This window comes from Ahaetulla prasina, chromosome 6, assembly GCF_028640845.1.
Source record: "Ahaetulla prasina isolate Xishuangbanna chromosome 6, ASM2864084v1, whole genome shotgun sequence".
In the NCBI taxonomy this organism is placed as follows: Eukaryota; Metazoa; Chordata; class Lepidosauria; order Squamata; family Colubridae; genus Ahaetulla; species Ahaetulla prasina.
The window spans coordinates 2,886,209-2,906,478 of record NC_080544.1 but is presented as its reverse complement, the minus strand read 5'-3'; the positions used below and the strand labels follow the sequence as shown (position 1 = coordinate 2,906,478).

The 20,270-nt window shown below is 40.0% G+C and overlaps 1 protein-coding gene across 12 annotated transcripts in view; it reads left to right on the top strand.

Annotated features, from left to right (window-relative positions):
* The window catches only part of LDB3 (LIM domain binding 3), a 161,488-nt gene that overhangs the window by 93,387 nt on the left and 47,831 nt on the right, over positions 1-20,270 (top strand). For 9 of the 12 annotated variants that reach the window (XM_058187031.1, XM_058187030.1, XM_058187032.1 and 6 more), the window contains 2 exons: positions 6,282-6,451; positions 11,919-11,955. The exons of 2 other annotated variants lie outside the window; for them this stretch is intronic. In XM_058187031.1, the coding sequence (XP_058043014.1) occupies positions 6,282-6,451; positions 11,919-11,955 (207 nt within the window). Of the gene's footprint in view, positions 1-6,281; positions 6,452-11,918; positions 11,956-18,167; positions 19,429-20,270 lie in introns of those variants that run through there. One more of the 12 variants, XM_058187042.1, reaches the window with a different exon arrangement.

The following is a 20,270-nucleotide window of genomic DNA, read 5'->3' as shown; positions in this document are numbered from 1 at the left end:
CCAACCTTTTATTTATTCATCCATCCATCCATCCACCATCCTTTCATTCATCCATCCATTCACCCATCCTTTCATCTATCCATCCATCTATCCATCCATTCTTCCATCCATTCATTCATCCTTCCACCCATTCTTCTATTCTTCCATCTATCCATTTATCCATCCTTCCATTCACCCATCTTTTTATCTATCCATCCATCCTTCCATCCATCCATCCATCCATTCTTCTCTACAGCTACTTTGTGTATCTTTGAGTGGTTTCCCTTTCGTAGATTCCCTTTCATATGACCTCCCTCTCACTTTTGACCCTGAGAAAGGAGGATAGCCAGTAACAACCGCTATGCAATGGTATAACTTTACTATTCCTTTCCATTTTACAAATGTGTGCATCTTGCAACCAATGTGGAATAGGAAGAGTTGTCTCTGGTGCCTTTGAGGCCGAGAAACTTCCGAGTCTCTATTTCCTTTTGTCCTGTTTTAGCAAAAATATTGATATTATGCAGCCCTTGGGAAACGATTTTAGTACCAAACGCTAATGTTGCTTCTGTGAACATTTTTATTTCAAGGACAATCAGAAGCATGAATGCTTCTCCAAGTGAGGGTTTTGGGGGAAGGGGAGAAACTGTAGTAATCGCTGTAATTTAGGAGAAAGGATATGTATATATTTAGAGCCTTATTTCAAGCAGAACATTGTAATTAGTTTTGCTCAAGATTTCACAACGCTTGAGTCAAAGAAAGATATCTGCCTGTCTATATAGATGCAAATGCACATTGGCTGTGCATGATTGTAGAGGCTTATTCTCCAGGGTTCCTCCTCTGTAGTACAAAGTCAATTTGTCTCTTAACTTGCATGGAAAGGAACATCGTTCTAAACGAAGGAATCAATTCTGTGTTCCATTCCCGCTATGCATTCCTCGCGTGCAGCATTTGCATGCAAACAGCTATCAGCAGATTTGCTGTTGTCCTAGATAGCAAAATTATTCAAATCAGGGATGGGACCATTTGCATCTCAGAACTGGAGCGCAATCCAAGGCAAATCATGAGAACCGAACTCGGATGGCAGTGCCTCTCTCATCCATGAGCTTCATGCTCACAATATTGTTAATATCAATATTAATATTGCTAATATCAATTAATCCTGGGTTAATATATGACATCATTGGTGGTTTTGCAAAAAAAAAGTATGAACAGTTGTTGGAAAAGGTTGGGTTATTGTTCTTAAATGTATAATTCTAGTACTGAAAGCAAAATTCTAATTGGTACGAATGTCTACGGAGACTCTCAGTCATCCATGTCATGGTTGTTCCAAAGGTGCTTTTTCAAGAGGCAACTGGACTTTGTTTTTCCTTGAAGACATTTCGCTTCTCATCCAAGAAGTTTCTTCAGTTCTGCTGAAATGAAGAAGTGAAGAAGCTTCTTGGATGAGAAGCAAAAAGAAAAAACAAAGTCCAGTTGCCTGTTGAAAAAACGCCGTTGAGGCCTCCTAATGTATGCTATTTTTGCATACACAACCTCTCTTGCCTTTATTTTATGCATAAATTAGAAAACTTTGGAGACTCCAGAGTTAATGTGGCTCTTGTACCTATAATAATAAGTCTAGGCAGCTTATTTCAGTTGCAAAGTGTTAATTTACTCCCTTATTCTTCTTTTTACTGGTAACCATGTCTTTTCTTCTTTTTTCTCCTTTCTGACACATTCCTTTGGGTTTTCACTGATTTCTCATATTAATTCATATTGCTTCTCCCAACATCATGTAATTATGGATCCCAATCACTCATGGCTTTTCTCTTGAGTTTGGAACACGTGGCTCACCATGACTTTCCACTGGCATAAATAGATGCATTTTCCCACTTCTGTAGAATTAGAAAAACTGAAAAAACTCAAGGTTATTTTCAGCAACTTCTCTCAATGCTTGTTTATTTTAGAGGTGCATTAAGCATGCAAACTCCCAACACTAACCTAAATTTTCAAAATAATTTCATCAGAGTTTAAAGCAACATCACATCCTGTTTTTGTCACTTTAGGATTGAGGGAAGGTTTGAGAAAGTTCCTTCACTGTTTGGATAAGACCACAACTGCCCCGCTGCATTTAATTCCAGTAATACAGTAACAAAGTCCAACCTGCCAATTTTCCATCTTTGGTGGGGAAAGTATTATATAAATTTAGCATCTGTACATTCTGGGTTAATCCACTCTACACTGGGGAGAAGAGGGACTACAAATAATCCTCAATTTACAACTGCAGTTGGGACCAGAATTTCAGACTAGCAATAGCAATAGCAGTTAGACTTATACATTGCTTCATAGTGCTTTTACAGCCCTCTCTAAGTGGTTTATAGAGTCAGCCTCTTGCCCCCAACAATCTGGCTCCTCATTTTACCCATCTCGGAAGGATGGAAGGCTGAATCAACCTTGAACCTGGTGAGATTTGAACTGCCAGACTGCTGGCAGCCAGTGATCAGCAGAAGTAGCCTGCAGTACTGCATTCTAACCACTGCGCCACCGCAGCTCTTCTAAGTATAAGAGTCATAAGTCGAGGTTCTCACATGTCTGGGTCCAATTTCAGGACCATTTTTACAGTGATCATTAAGTAAATTACAAAGTTGTAAATCCAAATCCTTTCTCCATAATGGGTATTCCCCCCATTCCCCCGAAATTGACAAAAAACCTCCAACAACATTGGAAACTGGTTAAAAAGATGCAAATCATGGTCACATGAGCAAAGGATGCTGCAACCAGTTGTAAATGTGAGCTGATTGTCAGGTGCCTACAATGTGCCTCTCTGTGTGTCTCTCTCTGTCTGTATCTCTCTCTCTCCCTCTCTCTTTCCCTCTGTGTGTGTGGGGGGGGAGAGAGATGCTATGATGCCTAAAAGTGCTTTACAAGTGATAAAGTACCTTTTCCAAGGTTGTTGTAACCCAGTCTTCAGTCATTTACACAAATCTGAATGGGATCATACGGTATTTGATGGCAATGCTTCAGAAATATTTCTCAAGGAGCTAATCACACTAGATTAAAATATCGGCTCACTGGGATAATGGATCCCAAGAAGGAACACATATTCCATAAAATTCCAGTAGTTTTAGTGAAATTCCACCCAGCATGGAGAGTTGGTTCACTGGTTTAAGCTTTGTGTATTATGAAAGGATTTATCTGCATGTGGTTGTTGGAAGCCACCTCAGATTTGCACTAGTAGTAGAATCATATAGAGCAGCTTTCTGAGAAATTTCTCTTTATACCTGATGTGTAGATTGTAGACAAAAATGTTCTGCCATTCAATAAGTTCCTCTTTAGCCAGAAAGATGTGGGGTCCTGGGGTACAAACATTGTCCTCTTAGGTAGCGTTAGCCAACTGATTCTCCCTTGGTAGCCAGACATGATATATATTGTAGATCCTGGAAATTAATCTTGCAGTTACATAACAGTTATGGTTTAAATTATTTCTGTACTTGATTTTTACTGTATTTCTCCATATTTTGCATGTGTCGAAAGCTATTCCTAGTCATTGGACTGTCGTGGCATATAAACCGGAGTAAGTCAATAAATGCATTTTGGAAATCCGTGTAGGATGACATATTAGTAACAGAAGTAAAATCCATGTAGTAGAACCAGATCTGCTTCAGAAAAGATTCTCTGAAATTCACAAATCTTAAATGTACCAATGAATCCCCTTGTCCACCACTAATTTCAGTGCATCTATTTTAAATACGATTGAGGTCTGCATTTAATCCTCATCAAAAGAAGTGAAAGGGAGTTAATGGAGAAAGGAAAAGTAAAAATCTACCATTCCAAGGATAATTCCCACATCAGATTTCTTTAAGGTCATCTCTGGACCAAATCTTATTTGTGTTTAGGAGGCATTTTGATACATGATCAGTTCTTAGCGGTATACACATTCCTTGTGTTTTCTTGCACCTTAGATTGTATTCAAGAATTACCTTTTTGTTCCATGAGTTTCCCAAGAAGAGATCTCTCTCTGGGCAAATACAACATTTATGTGAATTTTCATGGATATATTACTAAACATATTGTGTTCTCCACTCCAGCCTTTGACACAGTTTGCTTTTCTTTTGTGTGCTTTCTTTTTTCTTCTTCTTTTCATTTGTTGAGCTGGGTGTTTTTCGTTTTTATTAGCATTCTCCTTTCATTTCTGCTTTACAAGAAATATTTTTCCCGTTCTCTTCTAAATTCACAACTTCCCTTCCCATGTAATGTCCATGTCTCGTATGAAAGATTGATGTTCACAGATTCAGTTAATTCCAGTTGATACAGTTTATTACAATTCCATTCAGGCTTTTGTGGTTTCCTGTCAATCTTAATAGGTTTTTGCTTTAATGGAGTAAATTAAACTATTTTCTGGTGCTAGCACAAAGTCAATACTCAGACCAGAATCCAAAATGTATTCTACTATTTGCATCAAGTATATGGACATTTCCCCCCTCCTATGTAACGTCTGATATTATTAACTCTCTTGTTTAAGTAATCAACTGTCAATGATATAGTTAATATGGCAAACTATCTGACATCTATTGTTGGTTATTATTCTTTTAAGAAAATAAAAGCCAACAATAAACAACGCAAAGTTCTCTTGAGTAGAACACAATTGAGATATTTGTTAGCACAAGGTGAGATGTTTAAAGGTAGATTAGATAAATGCATGGAGCAAAGAATGATCATTGTTCAGAGCCAATATTTCACAAGACTCTGTGATGCTGACAAATGATATGGCAAATTCTGTCATAATCATTATCTGCTCAGGAGCTTCAACAGATGTTTGGCTTGGCCACTGTTATAAACAGAATGCTAGTTGAGATACGTGTGATAGCGCCAACAAGGCATGTGATAAGAAAACCTCTGACTTCTCATTCTCCAGATGATGTTGAACTATGATACGATTCCCATCAACCAATAAACTAACTTGACTGCAGTTGATGGGGCTTCACTAACATTTGTAGGCTGCCCCCAGTATTTTTATTCCACCAGGTGTGCTTGATGGCATTGTCCTTTCCTTCAAGTCATTCAACGTGTCTTCCTGAGACTGTTATGGGTGGGTTGATAATGCTTTCTTGGCGCAAATACTACTATCGAGAACAGTTTTTCAAATTGTTCAATTGTTCCCCCACCTCTAAGGGTTACGCTTAAGCTGCTATAATTTCTAGCCAACATGGATATCCTTTGAGGCCTTCTTTGACTTTTGCTATGAACTTCAGAAGTAGCTGACTGAGTTTTGGTGTACATCTGATCAGTTGCTCAGTTGTAATGGGAGACTACTATATATTGGAAAGGTGGCAGAAGAAGCGTGTTACTGTCCCTGGAGAACAAAGATAATGAAGGACAGTGGGAATTAGGAAATAATAATGATCTCCATACTCAGTCCATGAAGCCACCACAAAGATGTAGCCCTAGAAAGTCCACTCAATATAATTCCATTCAGCTTCTTAGGACCACGTGCTAGTGATAGTTTCACATAGATGTGGCTTCACCCTGTGATCTCGGCTGGTCTGCAAATCCTGCAACATCATAAACAGTCACGTGGAAGTCCTATCCACACAACACACTTAATTGGATCAATGATGGGGCATGCAAGTTATGGGGACTTCACAAACCATCAGAAGAAGAGAAGAATAGTCTTAGCCCAATACAGAAAGCCTTTTCATTATAGAACTCATTGTCAGGGCCTCCCAAACACCAATCAGATGCAGTATTCAAATCACACTTCCTACTCCAAGCCATGCCAACGAGGAGGGAGCTGATGAGATTGTAAAGTCTTGGCAGCATTCCTTGGTGAAAATGCTTTGGGAAGATCAGTGTTTTTCCGGAAAAATTAGGTGTGGATTTCATATTCCCAGTTTCAATGTTTAACACAGTCATTGTCTAAGTAGTGGAAACAGGTCAGCAGCTTCCTGGAATTATGAGTAATCCTATGCCATTCTCTGAACTGCTATGATGATTGAGCTATTTCAGAAAGTTGCAAGCCAGAAAAATAAATAAATTGGTAAATTTTGCTTGTCCGATATGATGAAGAAATGTCCTGTCCAGATTACTTCTCTTTGTGTGATGCGTGTTCTAGATAACAATAGTTTCCATGCTTCCTGTGAAGAGAAAGGCAACTTTGCATCATGGCTTCCTTGTATCTGCTTGTTTCACAAGTAACGACTTCATTTCTGTGGCTAAGAAGAAGCAATTGTGGATCTGAGGCTAAACATCAGCAAGGATGTTGGGGAAGGGCGGGCCCAATCTCATGAGCCATGTTACAGTGCATGTTACTTTCTGCATTGCAGTAACCTTCCTGTTAAAGATCCTCATGTAGACAGTGCGTCTCCAGTCTATCAGGCTGTGCTTAAAACTCAAAACAAGTCTGAAGATGAGCTGGATGATTGGAGCCGCCGATCTTCCAACTTGCAGTCAAAGTCCTTCCGAGTCCTTGCTCAGATGACAGGAACTGAGTACAGTAAGTCCAGCTGGGATGCCCAGTTCGCCTCTTTCGTGGAAAATTTCCTTTCTTATCACTCTGTTGGGTATCAGTTATCACTGCTTGCTTACACACACACACAAAGAAAGATAAAAAGATGGACAGACAAATAGATAAACACAAAGAGAGAGGGAGATAAATTGACGATAGATAGGTAATGGATGGATAGATAGATAGATAGATAGATAGATAGATAGATAGATAGATAGATAGAGGGATCGAGGGAGGGATCGAGGGATAGACAGATGATAGATAGATAGATAGATAAATAGATAGATAGATAGATAGATAGATAGATAGATAGAGGGATGGAGGGATGGAGGGATAAACAGATGATAGCGAGAGAGATTTGAGAGAGAGAGATGATGGATGGATGGATGGATGGATGGATGGATGGATGGATGGAGAGAGAGAGAGGCAGGCAGGCAGGCAGACAATCTTCTTTAGGTTAGGCCTCCAGGTCTCTGCTATAAAATTAAAATCCTTTAGCTAAATCCTTAACTCTAAGGGGCAATAATCTTAGGTGAGCATTTTTGTCCCTCCAATTTATTATACTTTTTCAGGCTGTACTCTGTAATATTTATATCTTGTCTCACAACCAGGTATTTATTTAGTGATTCAGAACTACTTTACAACAAAAGTGAGAACATTATCACAGAACACTATAACACTACCATTATCATAAGAGAAATGGACCACTATCATAGAATATGAAGACAATACAACATTTCAAGAAGTCCCTGACATCAAGAAAACATCAGTCAGAAGTGCTATTGTAGCCCCACTGGAGGAGAGAAGGGGGAAGGGGAAAGGGTTCATTATCATAAAGAAAGGAAGGAAGAAGGCAAATCCTCAGTTTCAAAGAAAAACTGAATTACAGTTTTTAAGGAATGGCCACTTTTGTTTGTAATTCACTGAAAATCACTATCAGGTTTGAAAGGGCATTGTTGGGGTTGCCTTTCATTGACAGTATCAACCACCTTGTTTGTCCTCCCAAAGAAGGCAAATGCCAGCCACAGGTAGAGAAGCAAAGGCAGGCAGAAGTCAATGCAAGAAGGTAGACAAGAATCAAGACCTGTTGGATTACCACCACCTTATATAACAGGGGTCTCCAACCTTGGCAATTTTAAGACTTGTGGACTTCAACTCCCAGAGTTCTTCAGCCAGCAAAGCAAAGCTGGCTGAGGAACTCTGGGAGCTGAAGTCCACAAGTCTTAAAGTTGCCAAGGTTGGAGACCCCTGTTATAGAAGACCAAACATATAGCTCAGGATTGAACTGTGAGATCCTTGGTGCTCCCTGGGTTTGGTTCATTCCTTGCAGACATTTCATTAGCAGCATAGATAACAAATTCAGTGTTAACTCTCTTCTACCACTGATGATGTTACCCAGTCTGGTAATGAAACATCAGCAAGGAAACAACCAAGCTCACAGAGCACCAAGAGCATCATACCACCCTCTTACTTTTTCTGTGATACTTCTGAGTCTTGATGAAATTGTAGGCAGTAGTCCTGTTCACACAATATACTTAATTGGGTCAATGGAACATGAGAATATTGTAAAAAAATCAAAAACATCAAAAGTAGCATTGATCTAATCACGTAATCCTCCCAGAAGGTGAAAATTCGCTCACAAATGTCCCAGTTTTGCCCAGACTAAAATTAACTTTGCATCATAAACTGTGTTGTGAAAATACCATCAAAATCCATCTTGCCTATCTATTCCTCCAAGAAAAGAGTTGGAGAGAAAGCAAGATCTTCTGTTAGAGAATTTGCACCTTCAGACACTAAGTGTCTGAAGGTGCAAATTCACTCAGTCAGAGCTGTTGAGGCCTTCTTGGGCCACAGAGAAAAGGAGGCAGTGATCTTTAATGCCCAAAGACAACTTAGAAACAATTATTGCAACAAAACTACCAAGGAGTTTTGATTGAGTTAGCGATGGAATGCTGGAAGTATTTTGTAAGAACGTAGTTATGGCCATGAAAATGCCATACATTCATGAAGAGATGACAATGAAGGCTAGATAGAAATAGGCAGATTTTAGGAGGTTGAGATAGAAAGTTTTTCAGATAGATACATGGGTTACTTTCCATAGGCAACTTGAGGTAATTTACAGTATTTGCATAATTATTGAGGTACATTGTCACCATGGAGTGACATAATTGATGTAATTATGTTTTTTGCATTAATTTATATCATTTGCATCGACTGCGGCAAATAATGTAAATTAAATCAATTGTCCAGACTGCATTGGATACAGTTTATGTTGTTATTTGAGGATGAAGTCCTAATTAAAAATTTGTTGCTTGCATTTAAATGGGGAACTGTAAACTCTAGGTTTTACTGTCTTTGCTTTAAAGCATTTTTGCATTCCATTTTGTGGCATTCAGATAATCAAAGATTCAAGTGCAGGTCCTTGAAAATACCACAATATCCAGCCTAGATGTTATAGCAGTGATCATCAGAACAGCAAAATCTGTGTTCTGCAAGATGGTACACAACAACCAATTTGGGCAAAAAAGCCTATCTATTGAACTGCACTGGTCTATGACCATATTAAACATTTGATATAATTTGACTTGACTTGATCTACTCTATAGATCATGCCAACCTCCTTGTAAACAAACACAGCAAAACAAGATTCAAACTGAGGCTCTGATCTCCTGAATGGGAAAACAGCTCTGTCAATTCTCAGCAATTTATTCCTTGTCTACCTGATCACAATTAATTCTCATCGAGTCACTTTTGACCTACCTCAGTGCTATTTGAGGTAGGTCATTTTTGACCTTCCTCAATAACCTTCTAAACAGGGGTCCCCAAACTTGGCAGCTTTAAGACTTGTGGACTTCAATTCTGGGAGTTGAAGTCCACAATTTTTTATTTTTTTTTTTATAAAAAGTTTTATTTTTACAATCATATCAAATAATTCATCCAATGTACAATTATATACAATTAGTCGGGCTTGCCCAGTCACCACCCCCCTTTTTAACACTCTTCCCTCTTCTACCTTCTTCTACTTTCCAGACCTTCCTCTCCTTCTCTTATCTACATCCTCTCCTCCCTCCACCCTACACCTTCCTTCTCCCTCTTCTACCCCTCTTCCTTCCTCTTCTCCTCTTTCCTACCTCCTACTCTCTCTTTTCTCCCTCCACACCATTCTAAAATGGTAACTGGGCAGACCCGACCCTGCATTAATTATATTTATACATCTTCAATAATCCCTGTACATTAACCATCACTCCATCTCTACCAAACCCCCAATTCCCTCCCCTTACCCCCCACCCCCCACCCCGACTTCCCAGAACAAAATGCAGGGTATCAAAACTAACAATCATAATCTAAAATAATTCCTAAATTAGAAGTCCACAAGTCTTAAAGCTGCCAAGTTTGAAGACCTCTGTTCTAAACTGTTTAAGTCAGGTATAGTTTCCAAAAACAGCGATTAGGGTTGATACACTACAGGCAATTCTCGACTTACAACAGTTCATTTAGTGACCATTCAAAGTTACAACGGCACTGAAAAAAATGACTTATGACCATTTTCACCCTTATGACCATTGCAGCATCCCCATGGTCATGTGATCAAAATTCAGATGCTTGGCAACTGATTCGTATTTATGACAGATGTAGTGTCCTGACAAGCAAAATCAATGGGGAAGACAGATTCACTTAACAACCATGTTACTAATTTAACAACTGCAGTGGTTCACTTAACAAATTTGGTAAAAAAAAAAGTCATAAAATAGGGCAAAACTCAGTTAACAAATTTCTCATTTAGCAACATCAATTTTGGGCTCAATTGTGGTCATAAGTCTACCTTATGGACCTGAGGACTACCTGTACTCAGACGGAAGCCTGCCAAATTAATCCATAGAAATTGAAAAGTTTGCTTCCCCATAAGCAGGACCAGAGCATCTGAATTAATGATTTAGCCCTACCTCCTTAGTTAAGGCATATGTGAAGGAAGTTTACAAAAGTTGTGTTTCTCATTCTGCATCTTCTCTACAACATTCTGTGTTCTCACTTGAATAGTTCCCCTAAACCAAGGGTCTCCAACCTTGGCAACTTTAAGCCTAGAGGACTGCAACTCCAGAATTCCCCAGCCAGCTTTGCTGGGAGTTGAAGTCCTCCAGGCTTAAAGTTGCCAAGGTTGGAGACCCCTGCCCTAAACCATTGTAGATTCCGGGTACAGATACAGAAAAATCTTGTAAGATAAGGGGATTGCCTCAAACCAAAAAGTGATATACCAGATTTGGTGTGATTCTCCTTGGTCAACAAGTCACCTGACTTTTGGAAGAGGCTTGGGGGTGGGTGAAGTCCAGAAAGGATAGAAAGATATTCTTTTGAGCTTCTTAAAATTTCAGGATATAGTTTGGTTTTACCCGTATTTGATGACACTCATTTTCAGAAGTGTAGATAACTGGTCCCTCTGCCTTCTTCTGACACTGAAGTCTGTTGAAAAATGACCGAAAGCTTTATCGTTCCTGCTGGGTCAAATACATAACATTTCAGAAGATCATGACCTAACATTCTGAAGAGAACATTCAGGAGAACTGGCTGAAGGCCACTTCTCAGCCCAAATAAGAAGAGCTAGGCAGCATCATTTTGACCTTTGTGCAGATATTGTGCAGGGGGGAAAAATCTATGCTGAAACTAGATAAGAAAAGAGTCAAGGAAAGAAACTCTTCGTAATCAAAACAATAGCGGTTTCATACAGACTGAAGCACGTTCCACTACAACAAGAAGATTCCAAATTTCAAACTAAGTCATGATATTAACAGTGGTTACAATAAGTTGCAGAAGTTTTTAAGACCAATACAATATCCATGCTGGACTCTGGTCTGAAACCTCACAGCCAAGCGCCCCCCAAGAAATCCACTTCCTGTAGGGCTATCTGGATTAAATATTGTTTTGCATAGCAGATGAACAGTGTTGTCAATCAACCATGTGTTGGTAAAGAATGAATCTATCACCAATTCTCATTAGCGAAAAGAAAAACAATCCTTCTGCTGTTTAGTTTATTCTTATTTTTCACAATTATTAAATACTCCCTGCTTTGGGATTGGCTAGATCAAATATAAGGTAATCTGTCAATAATGCCAATGTGAATCCATTTTCCTAAAAGCTTATTTGGGGGAGATGTTTGAGATTGACAAAGCAGATAGGAATTTCAGAGAAGATTCAAATTAAAACTTCTGTTGAAAACTGTGATACAATGCAAATAAGTTCCATTGGGAAATATGACCATGATCTAAACTGGAAGGTATGGATACTTTCTAGATAAAATAAATGATACTGAGAGATTCCGGTAGATTTCCTCTATAGAGTGACCTTTCCTGGTGAGAGTAAGATGTAGTTCTTCCCCACGAACTGTAGTAAGGTTTCATTCTCCATTCAAACGTCTTGCCTGATGCTTCTCCTTCTAACATTACCAATTTTTCATCTGCAGTGCAAGATCCAGATGAAGATGCCTTGAGAAGATCAAGGTAGGCAATTAGCTACCTTCTGGCCTTCTGTTTACCGATAACAAGAACTAGCATTAATTGACTTTTTAAGCCCATTAGATTTTTCACCCTTAAAAAACCTACTACTTCTACTCAAATCACTAAAATACAAACATGCTTTTGGTTTAACCAGACATCCAAAGCAGACCAGGTCAGAACTTATTGTAATTCCAGGGAGCACTTGATGAGAATTTTCGGTAGAAGGATCTCCCAAGGGTTGTGATGGGCTAACTTTGCCAGAAAGACTCAGCAAACCGGCCTGCATGTGCTTTGCCCTACTCTTGGATTGCAGTTTTAACAAGCATTTATTGGGATGATGCTGGGATTAGCATTTGTTTCAATTGAGGTGCACAAATGTTGTTGTTCCAACATTATGAACAAGACAACCAAAGAGTGTCATTGCAGAAATTAAATCAAAGGGGGACGTTTAATCCATTCCCAACAAATTTATTTGGATCGATCGTCTCAAAATACTGCAGTGTGAGCACACAGGACTGCTTTTGCTACTAGAGTGAAATGTTTGTCCATTTGCAAATATTTAGAAGCTCAGGTTTTTTAACCTATCTTAAGGTGGTTGCAATTGTGTTCTTGGAATTGGCTGCCGGCTTCACTTTTGTTTTGCTCTAGTTTCGTTGTGATGGTCTGGAGAAGAGAAACCTCTTCTCTTGCTGGCATATACCCGCCTTCCTGAATATCTTCTTAGAAACAGGGCCTTTGGTTCATGAACTAGCTTATTTGTCCTGCCAAAGTTTCCATTGTGCTAACATGGGTTGGCTTTTGTTGAGTTTTGAACCCTGAGATTTTTGGTGCCCAAGCTCCCTGTTGTCTGAAATTGTTAAAATATATTTGCAACTACAATTGGCTGCACATGCTTTCCATGATGGATGACAGTTGTTGATCTAGTTGGAATTCTCCTTCTCCCTTTGGCCTTAGACAATCTACAGACCAAGGTCTTCACTGCCTGTAGCAGAATTCTTATGGAACAGAGATCTAAATTTCATAGGTTGCCAAATTTGTACATAGAAGACATTTCTGTGTAAGAATTGTGATGCAGTTTCAACATCTCAGTTGTCCTCAGTTGGGTGAAGTTTTAGTTGCATGTACACCTGCCGTATATGTACTGAACCATCTCAGGAAAATGTACCCATCCCTTAGAGATTTGGCAATAGTTGCTATTACCCCAATTCTGTTTTGAGATTTAAATTAAGCTTCTGGGTGATGAGAAACATCTGGGTAATTATAGCAGCTGGCAGAACCAACCATAGATATTTTCTTTTCATATCTCTGCCTTAGAAATACTAACACTGCTGATGGTAGAGTTGGCTACCAACAGTATCTGAGTTACTCCAATAGCAACCAATGGATATAAACATTTCTCATTAGTAAAACCCAAAGAAATTGGATGCTATCCAAGGAACAGAGGTAGCTTTAGGCTTTTGGGGAACCAGGGTGGGACTGTCTTTAGGAGTCTTCACAGAAGATTGATTTGTGTTTGTGTGGGTGGGTGGGTGGGTGAGTGGGTAGGTGATGACTTTGAATCAGAGTTGCTAACTGCCTAGACTGGCCCCTGCAATTGTCTGGATAACATTTTTTGAAGTCGTTTGCCCTTGTCTTCTTCTTATGGCTGAGAGTGACCATAACCATAGGTTTTGTGCCTAAGCTAGGGCTAAAAGTCACAGACTTCCAGATTCTGGCCTAATGCTTTAACCATTAGATCAACTGACTCTCTTTTTATAACCTATCAAGCTGACCTATTTGCTAAGATATCTCAACCTGTGATGTAGCTATGAAAGTAGTTGTTATGTTTAATAAGCCAACAACAGTTTTATTCTGTTCTCTGTCACGTATCTTCCTGATGAAGATGTCTATCTTACTTTTATATATGGATCTTCTTTTTTTATTTGCCAAAATTATGACAAAATTGGAGGCCTCCTCAAATTTGAGGGGACAGCAAATGAGGCAACTTTCAAAAACTGTGACGGTCAACTCGGAAACTTCTTCCCACATAAACGACGTAGAGGCTGCACCTTTAGTTGATTCGAGTTAGCAAGGCTCATGGTCTTCACCGTGATCAGTTAAGGACCATATAGGGCATTTCTTTTCTTTTTTTTCTTTTAAGAATTTAGTAAGTGTCAGATCAGCTTAATATCTATGGAGATTCTCAGTCATCTAGGTCATGGTTGTCCCAAAGGTGCTTTTTCAAGAGGCAACTGGACTTTCTGGTTTTTTCTTTGAAGATGTCTCGCTTCTCATCCAAGAGCTTCTTCAGCTCTGACTGGATGGTGTTATTCCATTAAGTTGTAGTATTATGTGCTTCTTTTGGCTTATCATGCTGTATGAACACAGCAATCGTGGCTTAGAAGAAGGGTCTTGGGGGAGGTGGTTTTGCTCTAGGAATCATACAATTATTATTTTTTTGTCTTATTCCTACCTCAAAATGCGCTCTCAGTGTTCAACAATCATAGTCAGACTGAGAGGTTTCTCTAAAAAACCACAAAAAAGGAATTTTGGGTTGTGGGTGCCTAAGTCAATTGGGATATGATGGAGAGTGAACACAGCCACTAAGCTGAAGCTAGAAATCTTAGCATTATCAAAGAGCAGACCTCAAATTATCAGCAGAAAGGGAGAGGCTTATATGGACCTCCTCCCTACCCACCATGGCATTCAGTACCAGATATCTTGGGTTCTACACCCAAAGTCCCACCCGTGAACTGATTGAGATGATGAATGAATAGCATAACATCAGCCCTTAGCAAGCATTTCTCCAAACCTCTGAAAAGAAAACAAAGAAGCTAAGAGGTGATTGCCCTGCTCCTTAGAGTTGTTGAATTCTGCCCTGGAAGCCACCTGCTCTAAGACCAGGTGCTGTGCCTTTTGTACCACCAAAGGCATCCTTTAATTGTATGTCGAATGTGCTTCTCTCCTTTTGATGGTAGCTAAGGGCCTCTTCGTAACTATGAATGAGAAAATTAAAGAAAGAAAGAATGCGTGAATGAGCTGTAATTCATAAGATAGAATAGAATAGAATAGAATAGAATAGAATAGAATAGAATAGAATAGAATAGAATAGAATAGAATAGAATTCTTTATTGGCCAAGTGTGATTGGACACACAAGGAATTTGCCTTGATGCATATGCTCTTGGTGTATGTAAAAGAAAAGATACATTCATCAAGAATCATAAGGCACAACACTTAATGATAGTCATAGGGTACAAATAAGCTATCAGGAAACAATCAATATCAATATAAATCATAAGGATACAAGCAACAAAGTTACAGTCATACAGTCATAAGTGGGAGGAGATGGGTGAGGAGAACGATGAGAAGATTAATAGTAATGCAAACTTAGTAAATAGTTTGACAGTGTTGAAGGAATTATTTGTTTAACAGAGTGATGGAGTTCGGGGAAAAACTGTCCTCGTGTCTAGTTGTTCTGGTGTGCAGTGTTCTATAGCCTCATTTTGAGGGTAGGAGTTGAAACAATTTATGTCCAGGATGCGAGGGGTCTGTAAATATTTTCACAACCCTCTTTTTGGCTCATGCAGTATACAGGTCCTCAGTAGAAGGCAGGTTGGTAACCATTGTTTTTTCTGAAGTTCTAATTATCCTTTGAAGTCTGTGTCTGTTTTGTTGGGTTGCAGAACCAAACCAGACAGTTCTAGAGGTGCAGATGACAGACTCAATAATTCCTCTGTAGAACTGTATCAGCAGCTCCTTGGGCAGTTTGAGCTTTCTGAGTTGGCGCAGAAAGAACATTCTTTGTTGTGCTTTTTTGATGTTTGGTTGTTTGATGCAGTAGAATCCTCTGCTGCGCTACCATTGCTACAGCTCTTGGTTACTAGGTACATGACAGCAAGCTGGATTGAGGAGAGTGGGAAGGAAGGAAGAAGGAAAGAAGGAGAAGGGGGAAGGAAAAAAAAAGAAAGAAGGGAAGGAGAAGGAAGAAAGGTGGGGGGAAGGAAGTTAGGGAGAAGGAGGGAAGGAAGGAAGGAAGGAAGGAAGGAAGGAAGGAAGGAAGGAAGGAAGGAAGGAAGGAAGGAAGGAAGGAAGGAAGGAAGCCATATTTAATCAAAGGCAAGTATACCTATAAGCAAAAAGTAGCATGCCCTAAAAAAGCTTCTGTTTCTAATCTAATTTATCTTTCTCTCAACCTCAGTCAAGTTTGGGAAGCAGTAGAGATGTCCTTGAATTCATTATGCTAACAAAAGTTTTGGAAAAACAGTGTGAAGCCCAAATTAATGAGACTTTTAATGATGATGTGATTTAAATTAAGGCCCGCTTTTTAAAAAATGCAAATTGCACCTAAGAAGGATTCCAAGGAGAACTGGGACTACAGACAGCATGGAGAAGGTCCTTCTGTTCCTTCTCCTGCTGGGCTGAAATGTTCTTTCAGGATAGAAGGAAGGAGAATTCAACTCTTTATCTCCCTCCCTGAAGCTGAAAGATGCTTCTGCTTCTAATTTCATCCATGCAACTAATACAGTAGAGCAGGGGTGTCAAACTCAAGGCCCGCAAGCCGCAACCAGCCTGCAGGGTGTTTAGATCTGGCCCACAGGGCCACCCTGGAAACAGCAAAGGACTGGCTCGCAGTACCTCTGCCACCGAAAATGGGCTCCCAATCTCCATTTTCGGCTGGGACAGCCTCCTGCAACCCTCTGCCAACAAAAACGGAACTCAGGAGAGCCCTGTGAGGCCCTCCCAAGCTCCATTTTTGCTGGCAGAGGGTTGCAGGAGGCCGTCCCACCTGAAAACAGAGATTGGGAGCCCTTTTTCACTGGCAAATCACTCAGGCCACCTGACATGAGTGACATCAAGCTGGTGTCAAGGTTCCAGAAAAACCTCCTCTGCATAAAAAAAACTCAGAAACCTAAGGCCTAGTATGGTTTCCAGGCCTGACAGCTGGCCACAGCCACCCTGCCCCCTTGAGATCAAACACAACCCTGATGTGGCTCTCAATGAAATCGAGTTTGACACCCTTGTAGTAGAGCATCCAGCCTAGACACATCAGACCATCTTCCTGAATTCCTTGGGTCGCTACAGTAATTTAGAAAGGTCACTGTCTTGTTTTTACAAGCATGCATGTGAATTGTGTTGGAAACGCCAGCCAGAGGTCTAATTTGATCTGAGGGGTTTTTTGAGAAAAATAGGAGTCATTCACTCCTTTCTCAGTAGTACAGCCTCTTGCTTCAGTGCACCACTGCACGTTTGACGTGGTACTTAGCCAAGGCGATCAGACTTCCTGTAGACATTTTTAGGGGAAAGCAAACCCATCTCCAGATGAATTTCACAAATCAGTTTGAGGTGGGATTGTGTAGGAGAAAAACAGAATCTGTGGAGGAGAATGTAACACTTTCTTTTCCATCTATTTGATTCGTCCTCCAGAACAGCATCTAAACAAATTTAAATTTCTAAAGTCGTGTGCTTCAAAAAATTTTTTTAAAAAGTGGGGGGTGTTACTAGCCTAACAAATCCTCCCAACAGGAATCAATTTTTTTCCCAACAAATCCTTTATCTTTTGTTCTTTTATTTTTTTACCCACTCAAAAGCCTTTTTTTTTTTAAAAGAGATTTGAGTTGACCCAAATTCAATGAAATTGAATGAATGGCAGGTGTTGTACAGTTACTTACGGGAGTACCCTCTTTCTTACCGCAACACTGATGCCACTCAAATTTTATGATTTAAAACCCCAAAGAGATGGGCATTATTTATGCCCAAATCTATGACATCACTTCCAGGGAGCATCCATTATCTTATAATAACAGAAAGATAACCTCTCTACTGCCACTCAAATCAATGCTTGCTGTACAACGAGAAGCTAATCTAGATGCAAAAAGCCTTCGCATTTGTTTGTGTGCGCTGTGAAACTTTGTATGCTGGAGCAAATGGAAATTTGCTGGCCAAAGGATGGATTTCTAGCAAAAGCAGCCCTGCGAAGCCCAGCCAAACGTGGTCAAGAAAGGAGAATTGGGTGCTTCCAAATTTTAGAGCAATTCTGATCCCCCCCCAAAAAAAAGACTTTGCTTTGTCCTTTTTATTTTATTTGTTTTTAACACAGCATTTGGAGGCAACTTAAACCCTATCTCTCTATCCCTTCTCTCTCTCTCTCTCTCTCTCTCTATCTGTCTGTCTCTCTCTCTCTCTTTCTCTTCTTCTCTCTCCCTCCTCCCCACCCCTTTGTCTTTCCATGCCACAGGGAGAGGTTTGAAACGGAGCGTAACGGCCCACGTTTTGTCAAACTGCGCAACTGGCATCACGGCCTCTCTGCGCAAATCCTTAATGTCAAGGGTTAACTGTCCTGTGGCTAAGGTGCCCAGCTGGAAGAGGAATATAATATAAACACCTTTCCTGAGCTTAGCATAGGAGCATAGCCTCCAAAAACCTTGAGAAGCTAAAAACATGATTGTTATTTGTTTTCCGAATTATTTTTTTTCCTCTAAGTGCTTGCCTTTGTTATTATGGGTTCTTTCATCCAGTCTGTATGTTCTCTCAGTTGTAAAGTGGCTTGATTTGGTTGGCCAATTCATAGATCCTGAGTCATTAAAAGACAATGTGACTTGGCTGTTACAATTTCTGGCTTTTAACCGATGTATATTGAATGGGGAAGTGGGTGTATATATATATATGCATATATATATATAGCCAGATTAAATCTCTATTGCTATAGAATATAGATTAAAGAATACTGGAATTCAGAAGTTGGAAGAGAAATGTATTGTATCTAGGACTTGGTCAACATTCTAGATCTCTTAGTTGGCAGAGTTCATTTAGGTCATATTGATAAAGACACTTGGTACAGATAGTCCTCAATTTACGACCACAATTGAACCCAAGATTTATGTTGCTAAGGAAAACATTTGTTAGGCGAGTTTTGGCTCATTTCACAATCTTTCTTGCCACAGTGGTCAAGTCAATCACTGTGATTCTTAAGTGAGTAACCCGGTTGTTAAGTGAATCTGGCTTCCCCATTCTTTGCTTGTCAGAAAATCGCAACAGGTGGTCACATGACCCAAGGACACTGCAACCGTCATAAATATGAGTCAATTGCCAAATGTCTGAATTTTGATTACATGACACTTCAACGGTCGTAAGTGTGAAAAATGGTCATAAGTCATTTTTTCTCAGTGCCGTTGCACCAAATGAACTGTCGTAAGTTGAGGACTACCTGCATTCTGGTCAATACACATTTTTTTCCTTGTATGTTGGGCATGTTGAAGAGGCAGGATTTATTACGTCACATCACTGTGAGTAACAGTGTTGGAAGCAGATAGTTCAGAAGCGAAAGGCAAGTTGGCCTGAAAGAAATATATATAAGATAATTTATACACTGAGTTGTTGACAGCATGGTGTAACTTTTAGACAACGTTTTGCTCTTCGTGTATTGAAGTTGCTTTTAAAGTTACTTTTCCTGTATATAGCGGCATGGTTTTATCTGAAATAAAGACTCTCAAAACAGATTATTGTATTTGCCTTTTTACCTCAAGTCCCTTAATTTATTGATCTCTTTGATTTGGAATGGAAAATCTATTGCTTCTTTTAATTGCACACTGTGAACTGAAAAATTTGAATGCAAGAGAAATCAGGTCAGGCCGAAAATATTTGGGTTAATACTTGGTTTAAGCAGAGAGACTTATTCTCATTTGCAACTAAAGCCTTGTGTGTTTATGCAAACTAATGTCCACTTGTTCAGTTTGTGGCCTTCACCGCTTTCTGGGCAGTCGTCGTTTGAGGCAATGTGCACACAAATTAGGTGTGTACTGCTGAAATTGAGGGGGGGGGGAGACAATCAGAGTTATAAAATAATTTTATACAGTATCTCCCTTTCTTTTCCTCTGCAAATAACTGCTTGGCACAACCTAAACTCTTTACTGCTTACAGGTTTACACTCAGGGGTGGGATTCAGCCGGTTCGGACCGGTTCAGATGAACCAGATGCTCATTTTAAATCTGGTTCGCTGAAGCGGTAGTTGCAAGGACTGGCTGGTCCCACCCATCACACCCTACTCCTCCCTGGAGTCTCCACACGGCCCATTTTGGATGCCAGGTAAGTGCAGCGCCCATGTGGAGGCTCTGGGAGGGTGAAAAACAGGTCTCCCGGAAGCTCCAGAAGTCTGGTAACATGCCTGATTCCAGCCTCCGGAGGAGCTCCAGAGCCCATAGGAAGCTGTTTTCGCCCTCCCGGAAGCTCGAAGAAAGCCTCCAGAGCCTGGGGAGGGCGAAAACGCCCCCCTCCACCGCTGTGGTGCAGAAGGCCAAGTAGATCACACCCACCATGGCCACACCGACACAGCAACTGGGCA